At 34.7% G+C, this 18357-nt stretch overlaps 1 protein-coding gene across 2 annotated transcripts; it reads left to right on the forward strand.

Moving 5' to 3' along the window:
- Positions 1-2895: 2895 nt before the first annotated feature.
- On the forward strand, positions 2896-17544 carry LOC129951814 (WD repeat-containing protein 35). Of its 2 annotated transcripts, none has more exons than XM_056064161.1 (15): positions 2896-3042; positions 3105-3216; positions 3277-3567; positions 3637-3782; positions 3868-4027; positions 4090-4451; positions 4513-4693; positions 14642-14745; positions 14812-15083; positions 15137-15754; positions 15894-16037; positions 16094-16254; positions 16317-16922; positions 16986-17154; positions 17208-17544. In XM_056064161.1, exons 1-15 carry the CDS (start codon positions 3019-3021, stop codon positions 17395-17397), a joined length of 3540 nt encoding a protein of 1179 aa, XP_055920136.1. In that variant the 5' UTR covers positions 2896-3018; the 3' UTR covers positions 17398-17544. The 2 variants fall into 2 exon arrangements, with proteins under 2 accessions (XP_055920136.1, XP_055920137.1); XM_056064162.1 differs by having other exon boundaries at positions 3283-3567.
- Positions 17545-18357: the final 813 nt, after the last annotated feature.

An 18357-nucleotide genomic window follows, 5' to 3' on the forward strand; every position in this document is an offset into this window, starting at 1 on the left:
ATTTTTATTATGCTTTAAAAGGTAATCATTTCGATAGTAAAACGCAGCTTTTAACATAAGCAAAAGTAGTTCTTATCACTGGCAATATAAAATTTTGTTTACAATTTGCTTTTGAATTAAATTTCATCATTTAAATTTTTAAAACGTATTAGGTACGAAATTAATGTAGCTTCAAATGTATTGTTCTTTTTTGAATACGAAATACTTGACATCTTTCATATAAAATCTATACTTGGGGTCTCCATTGAACATTTCCGATGACAGGACTATCGGCATGTCATCAGATAATACAATAGAGACCAACATCCAGTCCATGATCCGGTCATCGCAGTTTGGATTTTTCGAACTGATCAAAATCCTGTCATCAAATTAGATGTTTGTGTTGCATGTGTTGGTGAGTGTCTATTTTCAAAATTTTTTTGGAAATTAAAATTTCATTTCGTTCAAATTGTCGTCGAGTGCCTAAATAAATTAATTCAAAGTTATCTTTACTAGACACAGAACAGCTTCAAAATTGTCGACCGACATCCTACGAAAATTCTTTCCTCCCATGGTAAGTCCTTGAGTAGGTGCGCCTCCAAATCACGAAGTTCCCTTACTTCGAGAAATTAATTAGCATACATTTTTGTATGTTAAATGTGACATTTGAGGTTGCTTATTGCAAGACATAATATTCCCGGTCAAAAAAAAAAAAAACAATGAGATGCGGAAGAGATGCTAGATTGGATTTTTCTCTTGTGGAGTCTCAGGGATAGTCCTATTATCACGAGAATATATGGGCGAAACCTAGTGGCTATGGCAACATTAGCTCTTGCATTTTCCTTACTTCAACTTTTGTATACAAAACTTCCAACGCCTAAAGCTCTAAAACACAAATTTTACTGATAGCTTTAACCGGCCCCTTTAAAATTGCCAGTAGATTTCAATCAGAGCATATTTTTAATGATAGAAATGCTCAATCATCGCTATACGCGATCTGTCAAAATCTTCGACGATCGTTTACAATGGTTGCGTTCAATCTCGTGTTGGATATTCTATTCTGGATATGTAGATTTGTAAATACCTTATTGAACGATTTGGATAGCTTATAATTGAGATAGCTGGACAAAATTAAAAAAAAAAACAGCTTTCAGTTGTTTACCAAAACAGACACAGATTAAGATTTTGAGGAACAACATTATTGTAAAACGAAATTTTCATCGGATAATGTTACCATATGTTTATTCAGCTGTTCTGTCAGATGCCACACATATATCAGAAATGTATGGATACATTTGGATTTCTTTATTGTTTTGGATCAGCTGTTCTTTTACACCTAAAACTCCAACACATATTAAAAAAAGAAAAAAGCCAATTGATGTACTACGTAATGGACAGCTAAATAAATAAATAAATTTATCGGTGCAACAGTCCATAATCATTGATTTAAAATGACAACCATTCCTGTGTGCGAGTCATGTCAGGGATGGAGCGGACTTCAGTTTGTATGCCGAATCCAAACGGATTTAAGAAATCACTTTTCATAGCAAGAATTTGTCAAGTCCTCATAAGAGGCAGGACCAGTGAAAAAAAGGACGTGAAAAATATACACAGCTAGTCGATTCATATTCCCATAAAAAAATCCTATTGCCCTTTTGTAGGTTTGGTTGACAGAATTATAATTCATTTTTAAACGCCATCTCTCGTTTCTTTTCCTCATTAATTTTTTTTTTAAAGAAACTAAGAATTTCTATTATTATAAAGTTTGACAAAATAAACTAAATACAAAAATCAAGTTCAAAAGATTCTCCATAATTCCAATGAATCTACAGAAGGGCTAGTAGAGTTAAGGAATACCAAGATGACGTATACATTTATTCTACTTTTATAACTTTAATCGCCTATTCCTAGGTTACCATGAACAAAGAAGTTAGAAGAAGACACTAGCCATCACTCATCGATTTCTTATACTTACTTACATACTTACTTAAGGTGGCGCTACAGTCCTGTGTGAACTAGGGCCTCACCCAACAAACTTCTCCATCTAGCTCGGTCCCTAGCAAGATGTCTCCAATTTCACGCTCCAAGTTGGGTGAGGTCACCTTCCACTTGTGCGCGCCACCTGATCCGCGGTCTTCCTCTACTGCGCTGTCCTGTGGGTGCGGATTCGAAGACTTTCCGGGCCGGAGCATTGGTTTCCATGCGCTCTACGTGACCCAGCCATCTTAGTCGTTGGACTTTTACTCTTCTGGCTAAGTCTACGTCGCTGTACAGCCCTTATAGTTCGTCGTTCCATCTTCTCCTCCACTCCCCTTCGATGCATACGGGACCGTAGATCACACGAAGAACTTTTCTCTCGAAGCGACCCAAGGTGCTTTCATTCGCTTTTGTCATGGTCCATGCTTCTGCACCGTATAGCAGGACGGGGATGATAAGGGTCTTATATAGCAACACTTTGGTCCCTCGAGAGAGGACTTTACCACTCAATTGCTTTCTTAGTCCAAAGAAACAGCGGTTAGCAAGAGTTATTCTGCGTTTGATCTCAGCGCTGGTGTTGTTTTCTGCGTTTACAGCGGAGCCTAGGTAGGCGAAGTCCTTGACTACCTCAAAGTTATTTATAAGCTCTACCTTGATTTCTTATAAGCTAATTTTTTTTTGTAGATTCTATGAACATTTCTAATAAGAACAATATTCTTATTTGAATTTATATTCCTTATATTCTTAAAAAAAATATGAATAGAATTGTGCACAACTTAAAAATTTCGCAGGTCAATATTTAAAACAGTTTGAGATAAACTGGATGACTGTATAATGTTTCCACTCATCCCCAAATATTGAAAATATCACAAACGGAAAGTAAACACTGAAAACTTCTTTAAATGATCCATGGAAACAAGAAAATGTAAACAAAAACAATCAAGCATCAAGAAGGACAAGAAGTTAACAATACAGAGACAGACCTAAAAACAATTTTGTGTTTGCAAGAAATTATAGTAATTTATTAACAATAAATATAATTTAAAGCTAAATCCTGAGAACATGTTTGTTTATTTAAGTAAAAAGGTATAGACTTAGATGATTATTAAATTTTCTTTTAATAAAAGGAATGAATTTCGAATTTACAGATTGCAATACCAAATAATGTCCAGTTGAATAGTATTTCATGGAATAAGGAGCAAGGTTACATTGCTATTGCTGGTTCTGATGGCTTGTTAAAAGTCCTTAAGCTAGAACAAGGTAAGTACCTATAAGCCAATCATTTTAATTTTAGGTTGATTAAGTATATTATGTTGCCAGCAACAGGAAACGGACAAAGCAAAGGAGGATTGGCAGCTGTGAGCAACTTGTCCATGAACCAAACACTTGATGGCCACAAAGCTGAAGTTAAAGTTGTTACTTGGAACGACACACAGCAGAAACTTACATCGTCCGATGTAGATGGAGTAATTATGGTATGGATGCTCTATAAAGGTTCCTGGTATGAGGAAATGACAAATGATCGAAAAAAATCCACTGTCAATGGAATGGCATGGACCTCGGATGGAACTAAAATTTGTATTGTGTATGAAGATGGTGCTATTATAGTTGGTAGGTAACATTAAATTATTTTGTATTTCCTTAAGACAAATTGTGAGAGTTCCATGATTTTTGTATAAGGTTCTGTGGATGGTAATAGAATATGGGGAAAGGAATTAAAAAACACACACTTAACTGGAGTTCAATGGAGCCCTGATAATCGACTTTTACTTTTCAGTTTAGCAAATGGCGAATGTCACCTGTATGATAATCAAGGCAATTTTGCTGTAAGTTTTTAACGTTTCTAATCTTCTTGCATTGTAATTACTCATGCAACAGAAAAATATTTATTTATGTTTCGTACGTATTTAGATGAAACTCAACATTCAATGCGTACCACTAAGTTCGAGCCGCATCTATAAAATTGCTAACCTTTGTTGGTTTAGTGGCAAAGCTGCTCCCAATCGTCCAATCTTAGCTATTTGTTATGAAACAGGAAAAGTGCAGTTGATGAAAAATGAAAATGATGATGGTAAAATTATTCTGTTTCATTATAAACTAGCCCTGATAACATGAGTATATTGTTTATTAAAGCACCTGTTAAATTTGATACCGAAATGAAAAACGTTGATGCTCAATGGAACCACGATGGCACTGTTTTAGCTATTTGTGGAATTAAAGTCGACCCCAGTTCGAAGGAAGGCAATCAAGTTTCGTTCTACTCACCACACGGACAATTATTTCGGACACTGAAAGTGCCAGGCAATCAAATAACATCAATGGCTTGGGAAGGTCAATCGCTTCGTATTGCAATGGCAGTCGATTCATTTATTTACTTTGCCAATATCCGACCCGATTATATATGGTGCTACTTTGAGAAGACTACAGTGTTTCTTAATACAGTGCATGAGTCCTTAATGAATGTGATTACGTTTTGGAACACTAATTCAAATCAGGTTATTTTAAAAACTCATGAAAATAGAAAAGGTACACATTTTACATATATTTTTATTTTAGCGCTTTTTAAAAGAAGTCGAACCGGTGATGTGTATGGCTGCTTGTAACGAGCACTGTGTCATTGCAGTTGAGTGTTTGAATACAAATATTCGAGACATAACTTTAATAGGAGCTGAGAAAAAAGCCGAGGATAAATGTTATCAACTTCTGTTGTGTAACTCAATAGGAACAACTGTTGACTGTAAGTTAATTAATTTACAAAAAAGATGATAAACGTATGAATTAATCATATGCTTAATAATAATATTACTACAAAACTTTAAAAATCAAAATTACCTATTTTAAGATATTGAATTTAGAAATGTTATTGTAAATGCAATAACTCAATTTTCACTTGAAAAGTTTCCATGCGCACAATTTCCGATTTAAATTAGAAAAGTCGTTAACGAAAAAGAACTACCCTTTTTCTTTTACGCGATTAATCAAAATCGTCAGATTCACTTCTGAAATAAATAACCGTTTTCATAATGGTTCTACCTACCGTTAGTTTCGAATCTAACACAAACTTCATTATGTAAATGCTAGAGGCAGACAATTAGCCTCAGAGTTGTAAATTTTTTAACAAACTGAAGCGAATTTTCAGAAAAAAATCATACTGTAATAATAATGGGGGTTTAATTTTAAATATCGTATGATCAAACGCTTGTTACTTTGCATATCTATTAAAAATACTGTAGTTTTCATTTGCTGGGCCTAGAAAAAGTGAAGTCATATTTTACACATTAATAAAGTGTGCTTTTCTGATATATCCTACTAAGAGAGGATATTTATAAGGTGTATCCCAATTGCATTTCGCCAGGTAGTTGGTCACATCAGTTAGATGCTGTCGCCAATTTCTAAGACCCAACTCTTTGGTAAAAAAGCAAAATTTTTCTTCAAATATTCAAACATTTGTTTGAAAAAAAAACAACAACATATTTTATTTTAGGCAATACAAATTATTCAGGTTAGTCATTTCGTAATTTTCAAAACGATTATCATAAACGATACCGTCAATAATTTGCCTTACGTAACTTTGTCACTATCGTCTCGTCTATCGTTTTCAGTAAAAGAGAACTGAAATGTCAAAACGAACTCAACGAAAGATAATACTTGTTTGATAACTTAAAAATTTCATTAAACTTGGTTTTTGCTTATGAGAAGATTTGAAAATTTCGTTTTGACGATATCACTTTGACGATTATTGTCTTACGTGAAGTGAGACTATCGTCAAAACGCTATCGTTTGACGATAATCGTTTTAAGGAATGACCCCCCAGCTTTGATGAATGTTTAATTTTCCTACGAAAATATAATTTACAACACAAGTCTAATTTATTATACATAAAGAATTACGTCTTAAAGTACGACAAAATCAAACTGATTACTGAATCAAACTGGTACTGTCACGACTGCCGTAAGCTGTCTGTATCCCAACTAGTTTTTAAAATGTCTTCTTTAAAGGCTGACATTTTAAAAACTTTCTAAAGATTTTGAAGTGCTACTGAGTTTATTTAATTCTGCAGTTTGTAAATTAAATGTATATTCTGCAACCAACATCATGGTTGATAGTTCCACTTCGACTGATGATTTAGCTAGGCCCAAAATTCTACCTCATCTTCTGCAAGTGAAGATATTCTCGCGCAATCAGGGGGGTCATTCCGTAAAACGATTATCGTCAGTTGATATCGTTTCGACGATAGTATCACTTCACGTAAGACGATAATCGTCAAAGTGATATCGTCAAAACGATAGCGTTTGCACGATAGCTAAGTAGGTATCGTCTGCTATTAATTTCCATTGACAACTAAGCAAATTGAAGCAAAAAAGGTTCGGTGTAGTTAAGTTTTGTTACAAAATAAAAATAAAAAATATACAATGAATTCAATTACGCATTTTTTTATATACAAGCATTAGTAATCTCTCTTAATTGTTGTTAAATAAATAAAACAATTGTAGTTTTGGAATTGCAAAAGAGGACTTTATAATGATATTATAAACAATAAATTTGCAAGACGGTTGTCGTTCTACATACATAATGTATATACATTCAATATTAAAATTTGTTGTAACTATTGAAACTTTGGGGCGTAGGAACATTGGTACATTCGACAGGCAACGATTTTTGTATCGCTCTTGCACAAAGCACTAATCCAAATTAGTTTAGGAAGCAAACAAATATTTTTGAAGCCAAGTTATGTTCCCTGTGGATAAAATGAAGCCTTCTCTTCCTTCCCTTCGACCAAATTGGATTTATTACTGCAGCTGATTTACAAAAATATCAGACATTGCACAAACATTTTGATATTATTGTTTTATCTTCGGCGTCAACAAATTGTAACACAAAAAGTGACAATAAAAATAAACATCACAAAATAGGTGGCATGTTTATTAACAATACATTTTTTGCAATAGAAATATATGGGCCGCAGACACTTTAGTCAAAGAATTTACACAAATACAAAAACGAGGTGTTTCTTTGAAAACCAAGCCAAAAAACTCAACAGGCTTGCCCTCTTCTACTAAAACGTAATGAGACTTCGTAGTAAGACTGCTGACATTTTTCTCAACTCTCAATCATTTCCACATGACGTATTCGTTTTGACAAAAACTTGGCTTAATTCAATCTTTTCCGACACAGAACTTTTCAGCCAAGAGTTCGAAGTTTACAAAAATGATCGTCACGTTGGTAATGCAAAGGATTTAGGTGGAGGTGTTCCAATAGCGGTAAAAAATACATATTTCTCTTATTCTGTATATTTTCCATTTGCATTATCAATTGAACTGGTATGTGTAAAGATAATGGTACAGACCAAGACTATTTTCATTTTAAACGTTTATATTCCTCAAAAAGTTTAGAGCCTGTTAATAGTGAAATCTCCTTTACTTTACTTCTAGGTGATTTTAATTTACCACACATTGACTGGATTCCATCGGAAGACGAATCTTGCCTTGAAGCCTCTCTCTCTTCTTCACAATTGGAACTATCTTTTCTCGATAAAATCCTTTTTACTGACTTACAGCTAACAAGCTGTATTAAAAACTCAAAAAATCGAATTCTCGATTTAGTATTTTCTTCTGACGCTATTAGTACTCTTGTTCTAGAATCTAAATCAGGAATTACTAATATTGATAAATATCACCCCCCCTTGGACATTTTTCTTGACTTTAGCAATCACCTTATTGAACACAGTAATTCCTTTGATTGCTTTTATAATTTAGACTTCAGAAGAGCTAATTTCCAGTTGTTGTCTGAAGATTTAACCATTTCTGGAATTGCTGATACTTTAGCATTTTCTAATATTGACGAAGCAATTTCAATTTTTTATAAGATCCTTAATAATTATTTAGAAAAAAAATCTACCTTTTAATAAATCAAGAAATACTAACTTTAACCACCCTTGCTTGGTACACGAAAGAATTGCGTTTACTTCGAAACAAAAGAAATAAGTCATGGAAAACTTATCTCAAAACTCTGTCTACAATCAACTTCTCTGTTTGTGTTGAATTCTTTAATGAATTGAAGTCTCTTTCTTATTTTGTATACGCTTGTTATGTTACTGATATGGTACCTCTTTGAAAGAGAATCCTAAAAAAATTTGGAAACTTGTAAACTTAAAGAAAAAATCAGATGACTTTTCCAGTTAACTTCACTTTCAAGAACATTTCGTTAGATAAAATTGTTATATCTGTAACGCTTTCGTAACAAATTTCCGTGAGTCATTTATTAATAGCCCTGTAGAAGCTGATTAAGTTTATTTTCATAATCCTCACTCCTTTTCGCAAACTAGCTGTAGTCACATCCCTGTGCCACAGAGTACGGTCCTTGATCTTTTATCCGCGCTAAATGATGACTGCTCAGCCGGTCCCGATGATATTTCCCTGATATTATTAAAAAAGTGTAGTAATGCTTAAGTTGAACCTCTTACCTTCTTATTCAAACTTTCCCTAAAAACAGCTAAATTTCGCAGTGTCATTTCTAACACTAATTTTCAAGAAAGGTAACAGGGTGGATATAACAAATTGATTGAACAAGTTGTTTGTGAAAGTGTAGCATTTTTTAGTAAAAATATCATTTGCGAACGTAGCGATGGACTGTCATGCGAGAGGTTTAGGTTCGATCCCTACCTATGCCACCTTTAGTTTTTTTTATCACGGGTACTGCCTCTTACGAGGAATTGGCAAATTCTCCAAGAGTAATTATTGTCATGAAAAGTGCTTTCTCAAATTTGCCGTTCGGATTCGACTTGAAATTGTAGGTCCCTTCCATCCCTGACCGTACCTATTCGCACACAATAATGGTTGAGAGTTTGTCACTTTGTCAGTCACTAGGCCTTAGTTCTCAAACGGACTGTTGCGCCACCCAATTTATTTATTTTATCATTTCCGAACAGCATGGTTTTGTGAGAAAAAGATCAACAAATTACAAAAGTTACAAATCTCCTCATAGTCTCAAACATATGTTCAAACTCTTTAGAACAAGGTTATGAAGTTGACTGTGTATACACAGACTTCTCTAAAGCTTTTGACCAACTAAGCCATGAAATTATTTTATTTAAATTCAAAGCTCTTGGTTTTCCACCATTTTTCTTAGATTGGATCAAATCATACCTTGAAAACAGATCCTATGAGGTAAAATTTAGAAATTGTCTTTCAGAACCTTTTGTTGCTCAATCTGTTGTCCCCCTGGGAAGCCATCTTGGCCCTTTTCTGTTCATCCTGTCTATTAATGACGTATCGTCATGTCTACGATCAAGTAAAGTTCTCATTTTTGCTGCTGACATGAACATTTTTAAGATTATAAAGTCCACCCATTATAGTATACTTTTACAAGCCGAAATTGAAAGTTTCACATTTTGGTTTGGACAAAATAGCCTTGCCCTCAAACCTTTAAAATGCCAGACAATAACTTTTACTAAAAACGAATCGTTAGTGTATTTGATTATTGTATATCACAGCAAAAACTTTGTCGCGTCTCCACATTAAACGATTTCTGTTCCAACTTAGAGTTGACACATTAATTTTATTGTTAATAAAGCAAGTTCTATGCTATGTTTTATAAAACGCTGGGCAAAGGAGTTTAATGATCCCTTTGTTACTCTTTCTTTGTACAATTGTCATGTTCGTCCTCATCTTGAATATGCTTCGCAGGTATGGACTCTCTATTACGAAATTCATAAAAAACGTATTAAATCAATCCAACATAATTTTATTCGCTTTGCCCTAAGGGTCTTCCTTGAACGAATCGCAATTCGACTACATATTAACCTTGGAATAACCCGATATCGATACGAATTATTACAGACACTGAGGAATTGTTATTTACCAAGTAAAAAAGTTCCCAAAAATCCCAAGTTAACATAAAAAGTTATTACGGTTAAGGGTTTAAAAGCTACAAAGTTTTCAAAAAATCCCGAAAATATTGATTTTTCATATACTCGTTAAGTCAATAAACGGTATTTTGTTCTGTAGATTTATTGATTTGCTAAAAAGAAATATATATTTTTTGTAAGATTATTTTTTTAAGTTTTATATTTTGAGAAAATAGGAAAATCATTTTTTTGTCTTAACTCTCAAATGGCAATGCTTAAAATAATATCTTACATATAACGCAATCTTCCGATGGCAAAATTGTGTATGTTTTTTCACTTACAACTTCTTAAATGATCCTTTCATAGACATTTTGTCTCGACAGTTATTTTATCCTATATTTCTTAAAATATTTGTGTTTATATTTACCAAGTTTAGATGCAAAACCCCAAAAGAAGCTCTCTTTTTATTTTTTTTAGATATGAAGTTTTCGACAAATAAAAAGTTCGTGTTTCTAAGTTTAAACAAATTATTTTGGGAAATAAATAATTTCTATTTCATGCAATCAACATACTTAAGATATGAACATTTCAAAAATATGATTTTTTTATTTCCACTAAAAAAAATAAATTAGGCGGTCCGTTGAGAACTAATTCTTATAACTCTCAACTGTGCAACTACTGGTATCAGGAATGGAGGGGACCTACAGTTTTAGGCCGAATTCGAACGGCTAACTGGAGAAAGCACTTTTCATAACAAAAATTACTCTTGGAGAATTTCTCAATTCCTCGCAAAAGGCGTTACACGTTAAAAAAAACTTGTGATGGCACAGGCAGGGATCGAACCCAAGACCTCTAACTTGACAGTCCAACGAACTAACTATCATATCACTTCATTTCCACTACACCGATTGCTTCGTGGTTACGTTCCAAAAAAAACTCGACGCGAAGTGAATTATGATTTTGTATAGAAAGCCATATAAAGATTGAAAATAGGTTACAGAGTTACGAAAATACTTATTTTTAAAAAGCGAATTCAACAAAGTAAACATTTTAAATGCGAAAATAATATTAAATTTTATTACATTCATAAAAACAATAAATCCAACTAAAACAAAATAAAATAGTCAATCAATTTATAAAAAAAATACTACACCGGTCTAATGTTTGCTAAATACGTTTCCTTGTAGCAATTGATATTTAAAGCTTTTTGGGACACTTTAAAACTTCTTCCACTGCCAGGATCGTTTTTTAAAAAAATCTCCATAGCTTCGTCAATCAGACGCATCGCTTTCGAAATTTGTTAAATTTTGTTCTTCCGAGATATCTACTGAACGGTCATTGTCATCTTCTTTATTAGTAAATTGCAATTTCAGCTGCTATAATTCTTCATTAGACAAGTCTCGGTTGTTCGAATTTAGCAATTCATTAAGGTCTCTCTAGCTAAATAAGAGACTTCATGAAGAACGGCTAGTGTACCATTTACTTCTGCTGCACATATTTTGTGAACACATTCATGCCAAATTTTGCGCCAAACACCATTCATGCAAGATGGTTAGCCTCCTCGCATGAATCGGAAATAATTTCTATGGCTTTCTTAAGTAAGTAAGTAAAGCCTTTCATAATACTGAACTTCTTCCAAAACTCTAGGATGTAATTACTTTTAAAAGTCGATATTACTCCCTGATCCATCAGCTGAATAACCGATGTCGTACCATTGACATCAAAAATATAAATTTCACGTTTTCTGATAGCTCATCAACATTATCTGGATGGCCAGGACCATTGTCTACTAGGACCAAAGCCTTGAAGTTTAAGTTTGCCCCGAGTTCTGATGGCATGGCGTGTTATTAAAAAAAAATGTTAACTAAAAACATCGACGCAACTTCGAAAAAACGCAAAACGAAACGACGCAAACCGAGCTATTTCATTTTAATACGAGTCCAAAGTTTCGAAAGGTTTAATATTGGTACTTTAACTTAGAAAAACAAACTTAGGATTCAGGATCACTACTATTGTTGACTTCAATACCATGATTAAATAAATAATAATAAATTAGGTGGCGCAACAGTTCATGAAGAACCAGGGCCTAGTGACTTACAACTCTCAACCATTCCTGTGTGCGAGTAATGTTGTCAGAGATGGAAGTGACCTACAGTTTATATGCGGAATTCGAAAGGCTAATTTGAGAAAGCACTTTTCATGCCAAGAATTACTCTTGGAGGATTTGTCAATTCCTCGCAAGAGGCAGTATCCGTGAAAAAAGTTAGGTGGCACAGGCAGGGATAGAACCCATGACCCCTTGCATGGCAGTCCAACGAACTTTTTTTTGAAATTTTTTTAAAATTCATTTGTACTAATTCAATCTTGAACCTATCTTAAAGCTAGACAAAAATTCATAAATCTAATCTAATTAACCGTAACTAATAACTAACTAACTGTTCCCATACGGTCACTCTTAGTTAAAATATAACACTTAATACTTATGCCTTTCGGCCCTACGATCTATTTTACTTCAATTTAAATTTTATTTAATTTTGTTTTTATTAGAAAATTTGAAAAAAACCTAATATCAAGATCCTTTTTTAATTTTACTTAAAACTACTTAAAATAAGGTCCTTAATATAAAACTTAAAGCTAATTTAAACTACACATTCTACCTATAAACTATTTAAAACTAGAACAACAACAGTAGAAAATCTAACTATCTAACATGTTTGGTTTTTCATATTTTGTTGTCTTTTTTTTTATTAAATCTTTTTTTTTTATTTTTTGTGTATGTTTTTTTTTGTATTTCTTTTTGTGCCACCATGCCTATTCTACTTAAAACTAAACCCTTAAGCTTTAAAACAAGTATGTAAGCCGGCCAAGGTTTAAAACCCCCTGCTGATTCGAGCCCCGTTGTATAGGTCCTCGTTGGAATAGAAAAGCACGTAAGAAGATTCGGCTGTTCGATATAAGCCGGTACAGCGTCGTAAACACTGCCGCTCGAACACCCGGAACTTCTCCATCTGGGAAGGGGCAACGTTGAACCACACAGGAGAACCATAAATGATCATCGTCCGTTTGAGGGCCATGTAGCAAATTACCTTTACTCTGGGGTCAAGCTGACTGCTGTAAAACAGCAGTTTCGTCAGAGCGAAGGCTCCTCTGGCCCTGGTCAGAGCAGCATTTATGTGTCTGTCGAAATATAAATACTGATCTAACCAGATACCGAGGTACTTCACTACACTTTTGCTCGCTAATGGCCGCCCATGAAGATCAACGATGACCATCTTGCGCCAATTCTTGCACGTACCCCTCGTGGCCCTAGCTAACGGAGTCCGAAACAGAATTGTCTCCGACTTCTGGACATTTATTTTCAGTTCCCAGTCGTCGGAATATCGCTGAATCTTGTCGAAATCACGCTGCAAGAGAATTCTAATAACCTCAACCTTTCGGGCCGTTCTGTACGCAATTAGATCGTCGGCGTACGCAATTGCCTTTGTAAGACTACCTATCAGATCGCTGGTGTAAATGCTGAAGAGAATCGGCGAATTCACCGCTCCCTGATGAAGACCATTTTTAATTGAGAATGTTATGGTAGAAGTTACATTGCCACTTTTGACAACAAACTTTTTACCGTTAAGCATATCATAAAGTATATACAACAATGGCTTGCTTATGCCAAGCCTGCTCAGTTTTAGGTAAAGACCCTCTAATCATACGGTGTCAAAGGCCTTTTCCAAATCACCTGTGCATTGTTGTTTTGATTTATTCCATTGGACATCAGAAACGAGTTTAGAAGCAGCAGCATGAATTGTGTCATGACCCGCAGTGAACCCGAAAGGTTTATCCGGAATTATTTAGTTGTCTGCAGCCCATTTATTCAGGGCCCTGTTGATGATCTTTTCGAAAACTTTGCTGATGCTCGGAAGAAGACTTATCGACCAAAGATTTGAGGGTTGGAGTTGTCCTTTCCCTTTTTCGGGAGAGAATGAACCACAGCGGTCTTCCAATGCACTGGATAATATGCATTATTCAGTGCATTGTTGAAGAGTGTGATGTAAATGTCAATTGCTTCCATCGGTAAATGTCTTAGTACAACGTTGGATATACCATCGACACCTGTCAGTCCAACGCCCTAACCATCACGCTACGGGTACTACAATACCATATTAACATATTATTAATGTATATAAAAATACTGGTACATATGTATGAAAATTAATTATTTAACAAAAACGGGATGCAAAATTAAGTTTAAATTTAATTAATTTATAATAAAATCAATTTTTAGTCTTTAATGACAATGTTAAATTAGTTAAATACATAAATACGTATACGCCTAAGTTTCCAACACGGTACGAAGTACCATTATTTTCGACATTTGACATTTTTTGAAAATCGCTTTTGCATCTAAACGCTTGGTCAAAGAAAACTTAAAAACTGGTTTATTTACCGTTCAAAAGTTACAGCCTAAAAACCAACATTATTGAAGAAAAATCTTAACAACTGTTTAAGCTTGCTAGAGATTTTTGGGGACGTTTTGATAATAATTATAAACCATAATTATTCTGAAATGAAATGTCTATTTTTACTAGAAACATATTTTTGTTTACAAAAAAATTCAAACACAGGCAGCAGTGTTTTTAACAATACTAAAAAATTCAAATATTTAGATGAAAAACTACAGAGGTGAAAATGTAGAAATGATACAACATTATTAAGTTGAGTTTGCACGATATTACAATGTTTTAAAAGAGAATATGTAGAGTAATAAAGTTGTCGAAAAAGATTGTAAAATGCGAACTGAAAATTATTTTGACTGTTCTGAAAATTTCTACTTGTTTATGTCCACAGCCAAGTATACTGATGTAAAACCAAACTACATAGGAATAAATTCTACGTACGTGGTTATTGCTTCAAATGACGAAGTTCTTCTCTGGCACTATCATACTCCTAAGGTATATTAAAGATTAAACGTTAAAGTAAATCTTTCCATAAATAATTCTATACTAAATAATATATAGAGCTCAACCAACATTCCAGGAGCAAAAGGCAGAAAAGAAAAACGATTTCATATCGACGACACACCTATTGGCGTTGATACAAAGGAATTAAATATAAAATCATCACATGAGAACCAAGACCCGATTTCTGCTGTAACTATATCAGAAAAGCTCCTCTTAGTTTCAAGAAATTCTGGACTTATCATTGAATATAGTGTTCCAAATGTTGCTCTTCGAACGCGACATCAAACTAAGCATCACGTTTATAAAATGGCCATCAACTGTAATTCAACGTGAGTTAAGTGTTTTCCTTTTTTTGTTTGTACTTAAGTTAACTGGTTTTTAGCCGAGCAGCTCTGATTGATCATGGTGGTGTTATGACTCTATTGGATCTAGATGACAGCAAAGAAGGTCAGCTGAATTTTAGTCGGGTTGAGCGAAAAGATGTATGGGCAATTTGCTGGGCTAAGGACAATCCTCTGCTCCTGGCATTAATGGAGAAAACACGAATGTATGTTTTTCGAGGGAATGATCCGGAAGAGCCAATTGCTTGCTCAGGCTACATATGTTGTTTTGAAGATCTCGAAATCACAAGTGTTTTGCTTGATGACATAATAAGTGGTGGTGAAACTCAAAACCCCGTTAATCACATAATTCAGCTTCGAGTAAAATCCTTGCGAGATACTGATGATTTACTTCAACATGTAGGAATAGAAGATGCCAAGCAGTTCATAGAAGATAATCCGCATCCAAGACTTTGGCGATTATTAGCTGAAGCAGCTTTAAAAAAACTCGATATGGACACAGCAGAAAGTGCATTCGTTCGATGTGCAAATTATCCAGGTATTCAGTTGATAAAACGGCTTAGAAATATACCTTCCGAGACTCTTCAAAAGGCAGAAGTTACTGCTTTTTATGGTGAATTTGAAGAAGCAGAGAAACTATATATGGATGCCGATAGAAGGTATTTTTTTTAATTTAAGAGTAGCCAAATATGTATGTTCCTAGTCCCAACTGGTTAGGTTCCAAATTTGGACTTCTTAACAGCAATGCTATTAATTACTTTAAAGTATCAAATAGAGTTTTAATAAATTTATTATTAGGGATTTGTCTATTGACTTACGCACAACATTGTGCGATTGGTTTAGAGTTGTGCAACTCTATCGAATGGGTCAAGGAATATCCGATCAACAAATGGAAACGGCTTGGAAAGAAATTGGCAATCATTTTGCAAATCTTCGTTCATGGTACCCGATTCAAAATTATTCTAGTTGTTTGTATTAAACATTATTCTCTTAACTAGGGAAAGTGCAAGAGAGTATTATGAAAAAGCTCATCACATTGAAGGTCTAATGGAATCACTCTACCATTTAGAACAATTCGACGAACTTAAGCTTTGTATTGATAAACTGCCAGACAAGAGTCCATTGTTATCTAAAATTGCTGAAATGATGGCTTCCGTGGGTAAGATATTTTAGTTCTTTACGTTCCGAGATACTTAAATTAATAACTAATATGTTTTTTAGGAATGTGTAATGAAGCTGTTGTCGCATACTTAAAACTAGGAGATCACAAAGCAGCTGTAAATACATGTGTAAACCTTCGTCAGTGGGGTCAAGCAGTTGACCTAGCACAGAAATATAAAATGCCACAAATAGGTGTTCTTTTGTCAAAACACGCGGCACAACTATTGCAAGAAGGACGATTGCCTGAGGCCGTTGAATTACAAAAGAAAGCTGGGAGATACTTAGATGCAGCCCATCTTTTGACCAAACTAGCCGAACGGGAAGTCAATAAGAAGGCAAATTTGTTAAGAGTGAAGAAGTTGTATGTTCTTGCGGGGCTCTTAGCTGAGGAACACATGCGGACATTGAGTACAAGGCAAAACATTCGATTTGACCGTACTAATATTTTGGCAGAGATGTCAACAGAGGATTCTAACTTAATAAGGCGTATTTGGCACAGCGCAGAAGCATATCATTTTATGCTACTGGCGCAGCGACAATTGCGTTTTGGGATTGTGCATAGCGCGGTAATAACAGCACTGAGATTACGCGACTACGAAGATGTGCTCAGCATTGAAGATATTTTCAGTTTATTGGCATTAGCTAGTTGTGCAGACCGTTCTTTTGGTAAGCCTTTGTTGTTTTAAAAAGAAAAGAATAAATAATTCATATACAATTTTCTTTTAAAAGCTACTTGCTCAATTGCATTTATCAAATTGGAGTCCTTGGATTTGGTGTCAGAAAAATGTAAACAAGAATACGAGGAACTTGCTGTTAGTATCTTTTGTAAAAATGAACCTATTGATCATAAAATGGACCTGGTGCAGTGTTACTCTTGTCAAACTCCTGTTGCCGATTGGTTTGTATCTGAAATTCTGTCAAACATTGCTTAGTTCCAGTATTTTTCATTAGTTTACCATCCTGTTCGAATTGTGGTGCCCACTTTCCAGCATGCATTTCTTCGGGTAAACCGATTACTCAACCGTCTAATGTATGGATGTGTGGAAGGTGCCATCATTGTGCGTCCCCAATGGAAATAACGAGGCACCGTACTTGCCCACTCTGTCACAATTTAAATGCTGCTAGTGGTTTTGAGCTTTAAATTTATATTTTATTTATTAAAACTTATGTATTTATTTTAAAATCTTAATTGAACTTGTATTTGAAAATAGACTGAAACATTTTTATAATAGAATTAAAAATTCAACTATCAAATGCACCTAAGAAATTACATTTTATTTTAATTAAATTTTATAGTATTCATATTTTTAAAACACTCGTTTACAACGATTTACAGCTGTATTTACGCATTGTCTATTGGATAGGGTACCTGTGGCAGGGCAGATCGGGTAATTGGTGATTTCTTGCCATTTCGAAGTTCTTGCTTTATCTTCCCGTGGTGGCCCCCGGGCAATGATTTATGTATCCCAATATACATAAATTAGCAAAAATTGCAAGGGCGAAGTTTGCTGCCTCTTCAGGATAGGTTACGGAGATTAGCACTCTTCGTAACTGAGCAACATTCCGCTACAGAAACCGAAATTACGCCTCGGATAATTAATGATAACTCGTTCACGACTTTTGGGTATTGTACCCGGACAAAGACTGGTTTCTGGAATGTGAGGACTCTTCTGGACGCAGGCAGTGAAGGTCCGCATAATACCAGATTCCTCCAATTAGAGAGAGAATTTATGCGGTACAGGATAGATATCTTAGGGTTAAGCGAAGTGCGATGGTTGGGATCGGGCAAATACAAGTCACCGACACGTAACACTGTACTGCTCTACTTTGGCCATGACCCAGGAAACGCTCGAGAAGCTGGAGTTGGATTACTCCTTACAAAAACGGCAACCAGCACCCTTATTTCGTGGGAGCCCCTTGGGGAAAGGCTTATCAAAGCTAGGTTTCAGAGTAGACTACGACCCGTCACCATTATACAGTGTTACGCACCGACGGAGCTTGCATCTGATGAAGAGAAAGAATGCTTTTATAGTCAACTAGGATCCGCCCACAACAACACTTCCTGCGGAGATATAATTTTGGTTATGAGAGACCTCAATGC

Source organism: Eupeodes corollae, chromosome 3 (genome assembly GCF_945859685.1).
Source record: "Eupeodes corollae chromosome 3, idEupCoro1.1, whole genome shotgun sequence".
Classification (NCBI taxonomy): Eukaryota; Metazoa; Arthropoda; class Insecta; order Diptera; family Syrphidae; genus Eupeodes; species Eupeodes corollae.

Coding starts and splice junctions, on each gene's coding strand:
- LOC129951814 (XM_056064161.1), top strand. CDS start 3,019: ATGTTTGTTTATTTAAGTAAAAAG. Junction 15,755..15,893: donor TATATGGATGCCGATAGAAG/GTATTTTTTTTA, acceptor ATTTATTATTAG/GGATTTGTCTATTGACTTAC. Junction 17,155..17,207: donor CAAACTCCTGTTGCCGATTG/GTTTGTATCTGA, acceptor ATTTTTCATTAG/TTTACCATCCTGTTCGAATT.